Here is a 16,390-nt window from a genome sequence, read left to right as displayed (position 1 = left end):
AACACTCATGCACACACTACTGAGATGCGCTGACACTTTACTGAAGCATTGTCCTGCTCAACTGAAACACTCTCACATAAACTCTACTGAAATACTCTCATACACACAATTTTAACATATGCGACTGAAACACTCTCACGCTACAGAAATACACTCACACACGACTGAAACCCTCTCACAATTAATTTCCTCAAACACCTGTGCACACACTACTGAAACAACTCTCACATTCCCACACTACTGACTCTCATTCACACAATTTGAACATATGGGACTGAAACACTTTAACACAACAGAAACACACACACACTACTAAAACCCTCTCACATTTAATTTTCTCAAAAACACACTACTGAAACACAGTTTAAACATTCTCACATGGGACTGAAACGCTCTCACACAACAGAAACACACACACACACACACACTACTAAAACCCTCACAATTAATTTTCTCAAAAACACTTGCACACACTATTGAAACACTCTCACATTCACACTACTGACTCTCATGCACACAATTTAAACATATGAGACTGAAACACTCTCACGCAACAGAAATACACTCACACACTACTGAAACAATCTCAAAATTAATTTCCTCAAACACCTGTGCACACACTACTGAAACACTCTCATACACACAGTTTAAACATTCTCACATGCGACTGAAACGCTCTCACACAACAGAAATACACAAACACTACTAAAACCCTCTCACAATTAATTTCCTCAAACACTCATGCACACACTACTGAAACACTCTCACGTGCACACTACTGACTCTCATTCACACAATTTAAACATATGAGACTGAAACACTTTCACACAACAGAAATACGCTCACACACTACTGAAACACTCTCACAATTAATTTCCTCAAATAGTCATGCATACACTACTGAAACATTCTCACATGCACACTACTGATGCTCATACGCACAATTTAAACACATGCAACTGAAACACACTCACGCGACAGAAATACACTCACAAACTACTGAAACACTCTCACACACAGTTTAAACATCTCACATGCGACTGAAACACTCTCACACACATAATGGAAACACTCACAGCCACTACTGAAATGCAATCACATCCTACTGAACATTTTTTCCCTCACATACAATACTAAAAAGCGGTTATGCATCCTCTTGCAGGGACGGACGGGTTCCTGGTGGCACCAAGCACTCTGAGTGGCCAGTTGATTAATTAAATATAATGGGAAAAAAAAACTTTTTTTTCAAAGGCCCCCAAAAATCTTTAAAACCCTGCAAAAATGTTTAAAAAAAAGAACAAAAAAATATATTATTTAAAAAATATTAGGGGTAAAAAATCGACTGTAGTTTTAAATTGTAATATTGCCACTAGATGGCACACATGGCTTAGTTTTGTGCCATCCTTTAATGATAATTTTTATGCCAGTGAGTAACTTTGTACTGGAAAAACAAAAATCACTGTATGTGGTCTCTCAGTTCACTGTGGAAAATGCCAAACAATCTGCTCAACTTTCATCCTGCGTCTTTGATATCCTTGACTCTCGATTGTGTCTTGGATTGAGCAGCGGGTTGAGCTGAAGAAAAAAAAAACCAAAAAATAAATCAACAAGCACGCCGCTCCTTTGATAGACCAAATAAAAAACCTTGTAAAAGTCTAAAGACTCGCGGCCGCCCCGGGAGCGCAGATTGGCGAGTGCACACCGCCGATAGCATCTCTCACATTTGCATGCGCACCCACGCGCCGCGCGTCTCGATATCAAAGAGCCCTTCTTGAAGCTCTGCGCAGCCAACAGGTGCTTGATTCAATGAGAGGAGGCGGAGACAAAAGGCGTATAGTGCCCGTTACTTGGCAGGTCACCACGCAAGTCCGTTCAAAGCGCCCCCAGCCATAAAGCGCTCCCTGTGTTTGCCGGGAACCAGTCGACGATCGCGAATGTCAAATGAACCGTCGATATCGTCCAACGCTAACACGAGTCGGTGGTCACAACTTTGTTGACGTTCCGTCTTGTGTCAGCAGTCGATGATGACGGGAAAGTAACGCATTACAGTAGGAAATAAATGAAGTCATCAGACGACGGTTAGTTTAAAAGAGCACAATTCATTACTGGGAAGCAATTAACGACGACGACGACGAGCAGCCCACAGAAAACCGTCACTTCCCGTTCACTCGTGGTAATGCCGTTAACTGCCTCATGGGTGCAGCAGTGAGTGACATTTGACAACACAAATTCTTTAGTCGCGGATTTCCCTCATACAATGGCGGGGGGCAATATTCCGGGACAAAAAGAAATTTGCGAGAATTTTTTTTTTACATTTACGACTTTATAAAGTGGCAAATTTGCGAGTTTTTTATTGCCCCCGCCCTGTAAAAAAATATATTTATACGTGGCCCAAATACGCCATCGTACCCTCGCATGTACGTCAGTGCCTCTCAATTATTTTTTGTGACGCAGAAGAAAAGATTTTGTGTCACCACCAGTAGGTATTCGGGGTGGGAATCTTTGAATGTCTCACGATTCAATTCGATTTCCGATTTTTGGGTCTGCGATTCGATTCAGAACCGATTTCCGCTTAAGAACGCTTTTTGATTCAAAATGATTTGATTGACAATGATTTTTGCTTCAATCTGTAGATGTGCAAGGAATTGTAATGATCTACTCCAGTCTGACTCGCTAATGCTAATTAGCGCGCTACTCGCAGCACTTTTATCACTCAAAAGAACGGCTCCACACTAAAAAAAATGACTTTTATTGGAATAACTTGGTCGTGACTTTTTCCTTCTACTCTCTAATGTGGCTACAACTTAACAGTGTATTAGACCGCGTGGAACCACACTGCCCCTCAGTGGCCAAACCGGGTACAACATGAACAGCGCTCCAAATAAAGACACACACAGACAAAGGCAAGACAGTATAAAATAATTTAAATTAAATCGATTTGGGGACATTTAAAATCGATTCTGAATTGTACTAAATGTGAATCGCGATTCTTATGAGAATTGATTCTTTAGCACACCCCTACGAGCTATAATAATTTTAGCATTTTATTTCAATCATTTTTTACCAGAGAGGTGGCAAATCCAGGTCCAGAAAGTAAAAACCCTGCCACAGTTTGGCTTTAGCCCCTGGTGATCGCTCCCATGGTGCTTGTTTACCTGCTAGGGAGCTAGCAAGCTAGCTATCATCAATGGCTAAAGCCAAACTGTGGCAGGGTTTTATTTTCTGGACCTGGATTTTCCACCTGGATTTACTTTTGACGGGTTTTTTTTTTAGATACAAGCTAGGAAGCTAGCTAGCTCCCATGGTGCTCGTTTACCTGCTAGGGAGCTAGCTAGCTAGCACAAGGGGCTAAACCCAAACTGTGTCAGGGTTTTTACTTTCTGGACCTGGATTTGGATTTTTTGATATTTTAATACAGTGGCGCCTTGAGTTGAAGTTGAATTAATGAGTTCAGTATCATACAGTCATGCAGACAAAAACAAAGAAGAGTTTCACAACTACTGTTAAGTGACTCAGTGCAGGTGCAAGTAATATCAGTCATTTTTCACAGAGCATAAAAAATTGACATTAAATTGAAAATGAGATGGGGTGGAGGTGTAGGAGAAATTCTGGAATGATCTCATCTCATTTTACCTGCCAGCTGCGTGCGTGCGTGCGTGCGTGCGTGCGTGCGTGTCGTTGACCCCCATGATGACGAGCGCGGCTTTCAGCTTTGAAGCGCGACCTCTTCCTGGAACAAAACAAGGTGAATCAACAACAAAGTCTCAGTCTTGACAAGTCTGCACCTGCGCGAGGGTGGCTGCAGGCCATGAATTCATGCAGCCCCCCCCCCCCCCAACGTAACAGCAGCAGCATGAAGGTGCGTTGCAGAACAACTTCTGATTTTTTCCCCCCATCATGTTTGTAAACAAAAGGCAGACGATTGCTTGAACACAAAAAAAACATGATTAAAAACTTTCAATGAGGTATTTTTCTTATTTGTTAGGATGTATGATGTGTGGTCCTGTATTTTATAAATTCAATATAATCCATGACATGTCATAGCTGAACATCACTTCAACGTTTTATATCATTTGAATTTGAATGATTGTTGTTTGAAATAGTCAATGTCATCTGTGCTACTTAATGCTTAATCCTGTTAGGCTAATTTCATTAGTTTCAGTTCGTTTAGTTTTTTCAAGCGTTCTTGTCAAGTCCAATTTTGAATTTAACATGGAACCACCGCCACCTACTGGCCAAAGATGGAAAGCACATTTAAAAAAAAAGAAAAAAAAAGAAAGAAAGGCTGCTTGTAATTTAATAATAATTATGTATATATATATATAAAACTAAATAAATAAATAGCAACATTTGTTTTTACACCCCCCAAAAAATATATATATATATCAAATTCCAAACACAGTTGCAGTACAATTTTGTGACTGCACTACAAAGGAAAGTAACAATAAAATAAATGTATACGTTACGTAGCAGCTTCCGGCTATGCAATTCCTCCCACAACAAAAAGGCGACTTTCTGCATTGGCGGTCATTACGTCGCGTTTGACAGATGTGACAATTAACATCGTAGGTGTGACATGATGATGATGATGATGATGATGATGATGAAGATTCACAAGTGTCTGAGCACCGATTGCTTATTATGAAAGGAGCTGCACTTGCCAGAGAGGAAGACCGATGCCTCGTACTAATTGGCTGAGTGCTAATTAAGTCAATGTGCTCATGATTGGCCTGGCATCAGGCTGCATTTATCGTAAGCAGTTTTTTTTTTTAAAAACACCGGAATCCTTCTCTACAATATGATTTTGACCTAGTTTCAAAAGCGGCGCTGTAAAATAAAATGTGAAGCGGGTTACTTTTGTGGCAGCACGTTTGCTTCTCAGTCCAGGAGGTCCCAAAAATTAGGGAGGGTCGTTGAGGATTTAAAATTGTCAACAGGTTCGAATGTGAGAATGAAAATGAAAAGAGAATACGTCATTAGGAAAATCTAGTATCATAGATTCTGGTTTTCCTTGTAACATGAACGCGAAATAATGCAAAACAAATAAATGTTTTTTTTTCTTTTCTTCCACTAGTAATTAACTTGTAACTTCCCTCAAGGCACATTTTATTTTTTAAAGCAACATTTTTTTCCTTCCTTGTCCAGCAAATGACGTTCAATCATTTTCAACAAAAACTAGGTAGAGCTGGAAGGCATCCTGCTTTTGTTCTTCTTCTTAAATTAGACTGTCAAGCTACTGTAAATATGTGCCGCCATCGTGTGGACAACAGTGGAAGTACATCCAGTGTACACAAAAGTTAGAGTGAGATACAGTTAACTTAACTGTTAGAAAGAAGAAGAAAAAAACGACGTAGCTTGGAACCTGCAATGGTGGAGTGAGGCGGGGTTGTTATTTTCCTGAAGGCACATTTTCTTTTTCAAAGCAACATTTTTTTCCTTCCTTGTCTAGCAAATGACCTTCAATCATTTTCAACAAAAACTAGGAAGAGCTGGAAGGCATCCTGCTTTTGTTCTTCTTCTTAAATTAGACTGTCAAGCTACTGTAAATATGTGCCGCCATCGTGTGGACAACAGTGGAAGTACATCCAGTGTACACAAAAGTTAGAGTGAGATACAGTTAACTTAACTGTTAGAAAGAAGAAGAAAAAAACGACGTAGCTTGGAACCTGCAATGGTGGAGTGAGGCGGGGTTGTTATTTTCTGAAGGCACATTTTCTTTTTCAAAGCAACATTTTTTTTCTTCCTTGTCCAGCAAATGACGTTCAATCATTTTCAACAAAAACTCGGTAGAGCTGGAAGGCATCCTGCTTTTGTTCTTCTTCTTAAATTAGACTGTCAAGCTACTGTAAATGTGTGCCGCCATCGTGTGGACAACAGTGGAAGTGCATCCAGTGTACACAAAAGTTAGAGTGAGATAGAGTTAACTGTATTAAAAAAAAAAAAGTAGTTATACTTGGAATCTGCAATGGCGGCGGTGAAGCGGGGTCCATTAATTACAGTTTCCATTATTTATCTTCTACCTGTAGACACTAAAGAAATTGGACTGGAAGGTCAAATAGCAACTGTTGGTATTGTCGTCATTCCTGAAGGCTCCATCTGGATGAAAAGACTGCCTTCTGTAGTTTCCTGTCAAGGTAGTCAGCCATGTTTTTGTTTGGGTACAGAAGCATCTTGGGGAATGGATTATGGGTCTGTTTCTTTTTTTCCTTTCATCTCATTCATATGGTAAAAAAAAAAAAAAGCGTGGGGGGGGGGGGGGGGGTGCTATTGCATCAATGTTTGCCAAAGACCTTCAGGGTCTTTCAGACGTGGAAGTCTCAGGGTCTGTCTCCAAGCTGAATGTCGTGCGTCGCTTCTTCTGTCTGCCGCGGTTTCATTGTGTCTACAAGGCGTAGCCAAGGTCATCACGCGCTTTTCCTTCACTCCGTCTCGGGGCACTCTCACTTCCTGGTTTGCGTGCTTTCAAATGCAGCGGTGCCGGGAAGTTGAGTCACTCAACTTATGAGGTTTTTCGAGATGCGAACTGGCAGATTTGTTTTCTTTACTTGCGAGCGCACAATTGAGAGACGAGCGCTGTGCTGTGGCAGCAAACTCAAGTCATCTCACCTCACGATTTGCAGCTCGTCGGCAAATAGTGAACAATTCTTCGAAAAGCTGCTTATTGCCGTTTCCCGCTCGAGTTTTACTGCTATTTAACGATGTCATTATGGTATGTTTTCATAGAGCACAATATTACGGCGTGCTGTTTTTCATCGTTAACTCATTTGCTCCCAAAATTTTATAAAAATATTCAATTTAAAATATTGCCACGGTCCCAAAAACATATTTATACGTTTAAATGTTTTTTTTAATGCTAAAACGTACAGAAGGCTTTGATGCAGCAGAGGACGCTTACAGCAATGGTAGTTATTATCAAAAAAAATGGCCATCAGGTGGCAGCAGAGTATGAGAGATCAACCAGGGCCATGTTGCAAAAAAAAAGCTAATTTTACAGTGTTTTCAACAGATTTGTGAATATTGATTAAACTTAGCTATATTTTAACGCTAATTGCTGCAAAACGGAAACAGATGGAAATATACTTTTTTTTCCTGATGAAAGAAGAGACTCTAATCTTTGTTTTGGTAGGTTCCATGTTGTTTTTTTGAAAGAGCTCAGTATTGTTCATTCGGTAATGTCATCATCATTGCTCTCTTTTATTTTATTTTTCTCCAGGTTCCATGTTTTTATAGCAATAGAACAGAATATTCTGTGGGCCTTGCAAAATCAGTCATAATCCACAATAACAGCCAGAAACGAAGGGGGTTGCTTCACTGAAAATGGCTGCCTGTGAATGACTTAATATACAAATTACAACACGTTTTATTCATTTCAACGGGGAATGATTATTTGAGATTGCAGTGTTTTAAATTCCAAGCATGGTCAAGGAACAAATTCAACTGTAAAATAATATCAACCAAAAATTTTAATGAATCCACCAGCACCTGCGGGTGAGGCGGATAAATCGAGCAAATATAACACCAATTCTTCATTATCGGATTTGTGGAAGACATTTACTCACATGAGAAAATATTTGGATGGTCTGGCTCACATCTAATTAGCAAAACATAACCGCTAGCCTAGCCCGCTAGCTTACGTTAGCAAAACATAACCGCTAGCCAAGCCCGCTAGCTTACGTTAGCAAAACATAACCGCTAGCCTAGCCCGCTAGTTTACATTAGCGAAACATAACCGCTAGCCTAGCCTGCTAGTTTACATTAGCAAAACATAACCGCTAGCCAAGCCCGCTAGCTTACGTTAGCAAAACATAACCGCTAGCCTAGCCCGCTAGCTTACATTAGCAAAACATAACCGCTAGCCAAGCCCGCTAGCTTACGTTAGCAAAACATAACCGCTAGCCTAGCCCGCTAGTTTACATTAGCAAAACATAACCGCTAGCCTAGCCCGCTAGTTTAAATTAGCAAAACATAATTGCAAGCCTAGCCCGCTAGCTTACGTTAGCTCTACGGTGCGCTATTTATTCAGTTCATCATCAAAAGCGCACGTCTTTGTCACTAATCATAAGCAGCCGGAAAGTCAATTAAATAGCCTGTATTGTATTGAGTCAAAAAATGGACATTCACAAGTTCAGAAAAGGTCAAATGAAGTTCACATGTGCATTTTAGGCCCATCTTGAATTTCAACATAAATCCCTAACTTTTTGTGAGGAATTTATGTGACACAAAAGTGATTGTTTTCAGTTGACCAATCAACGGACTGAGAATCAATGGCAACGCTGCAAACTTCAATTAGAAAAGAGTGAAAAAGTTAAATCCGTCCATTTTTGTTTTTGGGCTGTAGCAAAAGCGTTGGCTCATTTTCCCGACGATGGCACAGTGGCAGCAATTGTGCAGTAGCAGCGTCTTGTTCATTGTTCTGCATCGGTTTGAAACATCATCGCGAGAGCAGCTCCAGCGAAGCCAAAACAGCCGAGTTGCCGAGCAAAAACAACGAGCTGAAAGTCGGAAGAAATCTTTGCGGCGAGCTGACGGGAGCTGCCGAGTCGGCTGATAAATCTCGTCGTCGTGTCTTTGCTGCGCTGACATCACGCAATGTCATTTTGTGGGCGGACTCGCAGTCATCCGGCTAATGTTAGCGAGGGAGGGCTGACTCAAGGTGAAGAGAAAAAAAGAAAAAAGAAAAAAAAAAAGACTCTTGCCAAACAACATCCACATGCACTCGTTTTAAGACAAAGTCCTCTTGATCTTTTTTGAAAATAATGAAAACGTGCAATTTAAGGCACATTCCCTTCCTTTAAACATAGAGAGTGAATTACAAAGTAGCCTTAGTCAGGAATATAGAAAACTAATGAAAGTAGGCTAAGCCAGGTACCAGCTGTCAAATGTCAGCCGGACACTCCATGGTCATGCTAACAGGTAGCCGCTAGCTAGCCACTTACGTCCGAGACTTCAGTGATGGCGTAATTAATTAGCGGTGTCTTAGCGTCCTAAATGAGCGATTAAACGTGAGTTCGGGATAGCGTTGCGTTGATGTTGGTCACAACTACAATGTCAATCAACTAGCATCAACTAAAGAAAGGTCTAAAAAGGGAAGTCAAGCTGGCCATTGCGCCACAACGTGGGCCAACTTCAAAGTAAAAGTGTACTCAGGCTATTTGCATTGCCATCAATGTATTACTGTATTTGCTCAACTTTATTTTGAAGTTAGGCTTAACGTGTTACATTGAGTATGTTTCAGCTTCCTTGACATGTCAGAATAGCATTTTTATTTTTATTTTTTGCAGTTTCATGAGAAATTATTTAAGGTATTACTATTACTAAGATATTAATTATTTAAGACCATTATTTGAAACTCAAGTTACTTAATAAAGATTTGTTTTAGCTTCAGTGAAAATGGCAGAGAGTGAATGAATTAATGAGATAATTTTTTTTGTGATTAATTAATTTTTTTTAACCTATTGTTTACGTTAAAGTGATTCTGTATTTGAAGTGGCACTTTTTTTATTTTATATTGTAGTCTATTTATCGTTCATGCTCCGATGCAAATGTTATAAATAGAGGGTTACTCACCAGTTACTCATTACTTTTCAATGAGTGTTCTTACTCAAGTAATTATTTGGAGGACTAGTTTTACTTTTACTTCATTTACATTATTTCAAAATTACAAGAATATCCCGTTAATACAGAGAGCCCAAATTCTTCTGATCATCTTAAATTAAGATATGAATTTAGAAGATTTATCATTGCGGTTGTAGTTTTTTTGCATCGTTGCAGGAGTGCACCGCGTCATGCCGAGAGACGCGCTTCATATTTAATACCGTAACCGACATAAAACAAACACCTCAGCCCAATTACTGTTGCACTTTTAAAACGACTTGCATTTTTGTTGGCATGTAATAAATCCATCTTTCAACACAAGAATGTTGCTTCAATTTTCTCGATCTTTTGATAGCACATAACAGAGGGACGTCAAATCATGCAATCAACTTAAATAATTGGAATTGTTTTCTTTTTTTTCCCTCCGACACAGTATGTCGTTGTCAACAATCAAAATGTCTCATTGTGGCAAATAAATGTTTTCGGCTTTTCGAGCTTCAAATCATTTTTTTAAAACCTCCTGTGTATATCTTTTTCTTTCCCTTTTTTTCCCTCCTTCTCTCCGGCTTCTTTTCATTTTGTTTTTCTCTCATTGTTTTTCTTTCCTTTCTCGCCAAGGGACCCCGTTTTTTTTCCCCCCCTTCTCTTCCTCTATTCAGCGTTTCTTTATTGTCTTTTGTGAATAGCGGTGGCACTTTCTGGGGAAGGGAGAAGGCGAGGGTTGACGGGGAATGAGGGAGGGAGGGGACAATGGAGAGAGAGAGAGAGAGAGAGAGAGAGAGAGAGAGAGAGAGAGAGAGAGAGAGAGGAGTTTCAGTCAAAGCTGCGGAATAAAACTTCCTCCCACACTGCATGCAGCGTCTCATGGAATGAGTTTGTCATTAACTTATTAAACTTCCTTTAATGCCACTCATTTTTTTTAACACACGATCAATGACCGCCCCTTACTTGGAAAGCCTGTTCTGAATTTCAGTTGCAACGCAGCAGACACGTTCACATCCAAATTTAGCCGTAATAAATGTAATAATAATATAAATATAAATAAAATATATAAATAAATATATTTGTGGAGACTGAGGTCAAGTTGTATTTGACAATTTTTAAAATGTGAAGAAATTCACGTTACTTGATGTTAAAGATTAGATATTAGATAGAAAAATGCACTGAGCTCTCACCAGCGTCTTACAAATTCAATTAGGCCATCTAGTGGCAGAAAAATGACCTCAACCCAAATTAATATCACACTCGTTTTTTTACAGTACAGTACATCCTTTTTCATTTTAACTCAATTTTATGAATTATTATAAAATTACCTGATTTGCCTTGACTTGCTGTGGAGTGGCTATGACTTGCTTTGGCTGTGACGAAGACGACTTGGCTGTGACGAAGACGACTTGGCTGTGATGAAGATGACTTGGCCGTGATGAAGACGACTTGGCCGTGATGAAGACGACTTGGCCGTGATGAAGACGACTTGGCTGTGATGAAGATGGCTTGGCTGTGATGAAGATGACTTGGCTGTGATGAAGACGGCTTGGCTGTGATGAAGATGACTTGGCTGTGATGAAGACGACTTGGCTGTGATGAAGATGACTTGGCTGTGACAAAGGCGATTTCACATGATGAGTTGAGGTGTTGTTTGAATACAATTATCTCCCAGCTGAGGTGTGCAAGAAGAAACATCTTCATCTGTGCAGGGGGGGGGGGGGGGGGGGCAAAGAAAGGTACCTCCGCACCGGCTCTGGTCCCGGCGGGCTTCAATTCAAGTAACTCAAAAATAATCCGATTGTGCCTTCTTCTTTTTTCCTTTGCACGTGTACAGTAAGTGATGGTGTATGGAAATGGAGGAAAGGCTTGGGGATGGCCGCATTGAATTGGGGGGGGGGGGGGGGGGGTCTCCATCAGCGGAAGACAAAACCACAGCAGGCCAGTTCATCTCCCGATATCATGACGGAAATCATTCCCCTTCCTTTATGATAGGAAAAGACTACAGCAACCCACACTTTGGGCTTCTATCTGGCAGCCACACATTCGCCACCGAGACAATTTAATGCATGACTCCGTGGCATTGAAAGTGGGCTTGGATGAATTGGAAATGATTAAAAATGTAGAATTGACAGGGAAAGCGATAAAAGTTCTCACCCCACCCCCCCCCCCCCCCCCTCCTCTCTCGATATAAGCAAGAAGCAGAAAAGGCAGCATGATGGAATGGCAGGCTTGAAGGGGAGAGAAAGGTGAAAGACAGATGAAAGTGAAGAGAGATAAAAGGCGGAGTGAGGAGGGTGCGGGATAAAGCAGGAGGAAGGGAGGCACAGATGAAAGCAAAATGAGAAAGATAAGAACAGAGTGAGGGAGACAGAGAGGCAAACGGAGGAAGAGATAGATAGTGTACGCAGCCCAGAGAGAGGTAACCATGGAAACAAGGGGAAGGTACAAAAGGAGAGATAGACAAAGGGTTTGATTTGAAAAAGAATGAAACTTGGAGGAAAGAAAAGTCATTCCGGCTGAGATTTGTTAGCACCAGCTGCAGGAATTCGAGTAAAAGGAGAGACGCTGGCGTCTGGTCCAGCCTTAAAGTGTCCGAGCCTCAGGAGCACTCCGGAGACCTCTCGTGTTGATAAGCTTCTGGGGGGGGATCAGGGTGGGCATCACCTTTTGTAAATCTGTATCACTACGTAAGGACAGACACTCGCCACAGACATCACGGAAAAGTCAGACTTGAGACAGTTGTTTCAAGATGATTCCGGAAAAAGACGACAAATTCATTCATTCAACTGTTTTTCACCATTTGGTCAGAAAACTAGACTTAAGTGCAATTTCTGCAGAAATTGTGTGGGAATGCTAAGCTGAATGCTTACGAGACATGACGGGACTGGTTGCCATGACTGGACGGGATGGGACTGGACTGGTCGCCATGACTGGGCAGGGCGTGAGTAGACTGGTCGCCATGACTGGACGGGGCGGGACTGGTCGCCATGACTGGACAGGACGTGAGTAGACTGGTCGCCATGACTGGACGGGGCGGGACTGGTCGCCATGACTGGACAGGGCGTGAGTAGACTGGTCACCATGACTGGACGGACTGGTCGCTATGACTGGACGGGCTGAGTAGACTGGTCGCCATGACTGGACGGGACTGGTCGCTGTGACCGGACGGGCGTGAGTAGACTGGTCGCCATGACTGGGCGGGACGGGTCGCCATGACTGGACAGGACGTTAGTAGACTGGTCGCCATGACTGGACGGGACGGGTCGCCATGACTGGACAGGACGTGAGTAGACTGGTCACCATGACTGGACAGGACGTGACTGGACTGGTCGCCATGACTGGAACGCAGCGTGATGTGACAGGACCTGATTTGACTTGACTTGACTTGACTTGACTTGGCTGGGACTGTGGCTTCTTGGCTGTGGCGAAGGCTACTTAATAGTCAGGTTTCCAATTGAAATTTTTATGCGAATTATGTGAATATTTGCAAAACAGACATGCGACTTATGCCCGTTTCAATCCGCTCTTCTTTTGCGAATATGCGCCCGCGAGATGACGTTGTACCGACGGAACTTTGGGACAATGGGGAGTTCCGGGTGGGAATGTTGGTTTTGACGGACTGAACGCAAGTCGTTTGTCTTGTTGGCTTCCCTCACGCATGTAAGTGAAGTGTGTGGTTACATTGAGAGCTGCTGTTAATAAAGCCACTTAAAAATTGCATTATCTTACTTTATCATCCGCCATTTATTGTGACTACCAACGTGCGTGTGACGTGGAATCGGTCAAAACGTGCGGCGTATTTTCTGTCTTGTAGTCGCTTATTCGCAAAACCTGTTTCCATCGCCAAAATGCGCCCACCCCCCAAGCGTAAAAACCTTTTTGCGAATTTTTTCACATTTCTGGCGTTATCATTCAGTTTATTTTTCGCAATTCTTGAAAATTTGAATAAAAATAGGTGGATAGAAACCCACCTAATGGCTCCTTAGCTGTGATGAAGGCGACTTGGCTGTGACTAAGACTTCTTCGCTGATCCTTCTTCTACGCTTTGCGTTAATTCCCTGCGGCTGCGCTACAGCGCCACTCCAGACTCGGCATATACATTACAGCCGTTAAACGTCCTCAGCGTCTTCTTTTTGGACACACGCAAGTCTTGAAAGGGCTTCTGTGTGGACGAGATTTGTTTGAGGAACGAACTTTGCCTAAGGCCTAAGGCTAAATCTCGTGCACACGCGTCATGTGAACGAGCGGCTTAAACGGTAAGAAACTTGTGAGGATATACGTTGAAACTGGCTTTCGTGTGGACGGGGGCCTAAATACACCAACACTAATGAGACACACCTGGGGAAGGGAAGGCGCGCACACACAGGTGGACGTGGTTAGACATAACGAGACAAGGGAAGAAACCAGGAGCACAAGACAAAAAAACACCAACCACAGACAAAAACAACAAGAAGACCCGTAACAGACAAAAACCCAACCCCTACGGAACCGAAACATGACATCATGAGTGTTTTTTTTTTTTTAATGAATTAATGGCATATCCATTCATTTCACTCGGGAAAGTGATTTGAGGTACAAGAGTGGTCTTAAAAGGATTTACACTCTCAAGACAGCATCTTGAGGGGAATTCTTGAAGGTCTTTGCAGTGGCTGAAATTGTGGAGTACAAAGTACAGCACATCCCTGAGCAAATGGCGGCAAGACGCTCTCCCGCTGATGGACGCGGTCTTACATTGTCCATTTATTGAATGAACTTGTTGGTTGGTGTACTTTGTGTTCCAGGTGAGCAAATGCAAGGACCCCCCCCCCCCCAACACACCCCCCCCTCCTTCCTATACGAAGGGATTGTACATCTCCATACAGAGTTGGAGACAGAGAGTTTTTTTTTCCTATCCTGTGGTTTTTGAGTCTCTTGTGACTATCCCTCCTTCTCCCCCTCGCTCCCTTCCTCCTCTGTTTTTTTCTTTCGTCCTCTCACTCACTCACTCCCCTCCTCTTTTTTTGCTCTTGATCTCTCTCTCTCTCTCTCTCTCCTGTCCCCCCACCCCATCTATTTCTCGCTCTCTCTCCCTCCATCTCCCCCCCCCCCAACCCGTTCCTTTTATATCCTCCTTGCTGAATGCTCTTCTCCTCTCCTCCCTCAACTCTGTCTTTCCTCCTTTATATTCAGTGATTCTTTCTTTCTGTTCTTTTTTTCTCTCTCCAAGCTCTCCGCGCACTCCTTCCTCCAATGTTGTCTCCGAGCGAAGCTATTTCATTGCTAATATTCTGTCTTATATATAAACGGAGGAAGGCTTGTCTTTTATTTAGTTTTATTTTTTATGATTATTTATTTTGGTCCTTTCACAGCATCTTTTCTGCAGGAGAGTGATTGAAGGACAGTTTATTTGAAAAAGGGGGGGGGGGAGGGGGGCAGATTGAATGGGAAGATGAGAGCTGCTTGGGCAGATTATTGTTTATTTACAAGCGAAGTTGCCATCTATACTTTGTCTGCCTCGTTTAAGTGAGCTCGCCTCACGTTTTAAATTGCGGCAGCAGTGAGTCAAGCATCTTTGATCAAAATGTTTTTTTTTATTAATTGGCCCATTAATCGGTTATCAGATTTGTATTCACCAAATATCTGAATTGGCACAGGCAAAAAAACAAAAACATATTGTCTGGCCCGAGTTATTATTATACATTATTATGAGCAATTAATGATATTCATTTATGTGAAAAGAATAATTAGGAATAAAACATTTAAATATCAATTGAATATACATTTTGTTCTATAAATATCTGCCAGCGTTCCCATTTTCAATCGGTCACTATTCTAACCTCCCTGGGAAATCACAATCGTCTCATCACCGATGAGCTACTTTTAGAACAGGCCGGCGGCGTGTTCACGTGGGTCCTTTGGGGGGGGCTACCCAACACAATGGTGACCCCCTGATTTAGGGTATATCTGGACTCAAAACAATTATCATCAAGTCAGCAGCAGCAGCAGTCGTCGCTCGCGTTCAGCCACACGCGTGATTGTTTTGGAAGTATCAATTGCATCACCAGTGCTTTTTTTAAATCAGCCTGTGAGTTCATGCTGTTGCTTTTTATTGGACACATTTTGGGCCCATGATTAAAAAAAAAAAAAAAAAAAAAGTGACGTGCACCCCCCGCTTTTAATACCTTCCATATGCTTTGATGGTCAAGCCAAGCAAGCCACTGGCTCAATTACTCAAAGTTCAAACTCGAACCTCACCTTCCTCCTCTCTGTCGGCGCGATCAGAAGAAAACACTCACCTGAGCTCTGTAGCCATAACAACGCCAAACACGAGCCCACACTGCTACCAGCATGCCTGACGGTGAAAAGATGTTGAATTATCGCCATCGCCTCGCACACAAACACACGCAAGCGCGCACACTCACACACGTGGGCTGGAAAACGCTGAAGATGCGTAACATACTAAAAAACAAGTGCGGTGACAAATAAACTCACAAGGCGCTTATACTGGCGCATCATGCAGATTTGTCACAATGTGCGCTCATATCCCCCCCCCCCCCCCACCGCCACCAAAATAGACCATTGGAAAAAAATGAACCACTGCAAAAATTATAATTTTCTCTCAATTAGATTTTTTAGCTCCAGTGGCCATGCAAGACACAAACAAAGAAGATTTTCTGCTGTAAGTAAGTCACCAGTGTCCGCAGACGTTAATGATCGTTTGCCTCTATTTGCCAGTCGACGGCGTATTCTGTTATCCAAAATCGGCTCAAGCTCACCAGCAACCCTAATGAGGACCAGAGGTGGCAAATCCAGGTCCAGAAAGTAAAAA

The 16,390-nt window shown here is 42.1% G+C and overlaps 1 protein-coding gene across 6 annotated transcripts in view; it reads right to left on the bottom strand.

The window, feature by feature from the left end:
• Nucleotides 1-16,390, bottom strand: part of LOC147174980 (semaphorin-4B-like) — a 109,456-nt gene that overhangs the window by 77,824 nt on the left and 15,242 nt on the right. For 3 of the 6 annotated variants that reach the window (XR_015094703.1, XR_015094702.1, XR_015094705.1), the window contains 2 exons: nucleotides 15,858-15,913; nucleotides 3,634-3,730 (listed from right to left, as the gene is read on the bottom strand). Coding sequence is in view for 1 of the 6 variants with exons in the window: in XM_086074792.1 (XP_085930918.1) it covers nucleotides 3,634-3,730; nucleotides 10,908-11,192; nucleotides 15,858-15,913 (438 nt within the window). In the remaining 5 variants the exon portion in view is untranslated. Of the gene's footprint in view, nucleotides 1-3,633; nucleotides 3,731-5,362; nucleotides 5,520-10,907; nucleotides 11,193-15,857; nucleotides 15,914-16,390 lie in introns of those variants that run through there. The other 3 variants (XR_015094701.1, XM_086074792.1, XR_015094704.1) reach the window with 2 other exon arrangements.

The sequence above is a fragment of the Leptonotus elevatus genome, chromosome 4 (assembly GCF_054856555.1).
Source record: "Leptonotus elevatus isolate MCC_2025b chromosome 4, RoL_Lele_1.0, whole genome shotgun sequence".
NCBI lineage: Eukaryota > Metazoa > Chordata > Actinopteri > Syngnathiformes > Syngnathidae > Leptonotus > Leptonotus elevatus.
The sequence above is the reverse complement of the archived record's forward strand: the minus strand, read 5'-3'. Positions and strand labels throughout refer to the sequence as shown.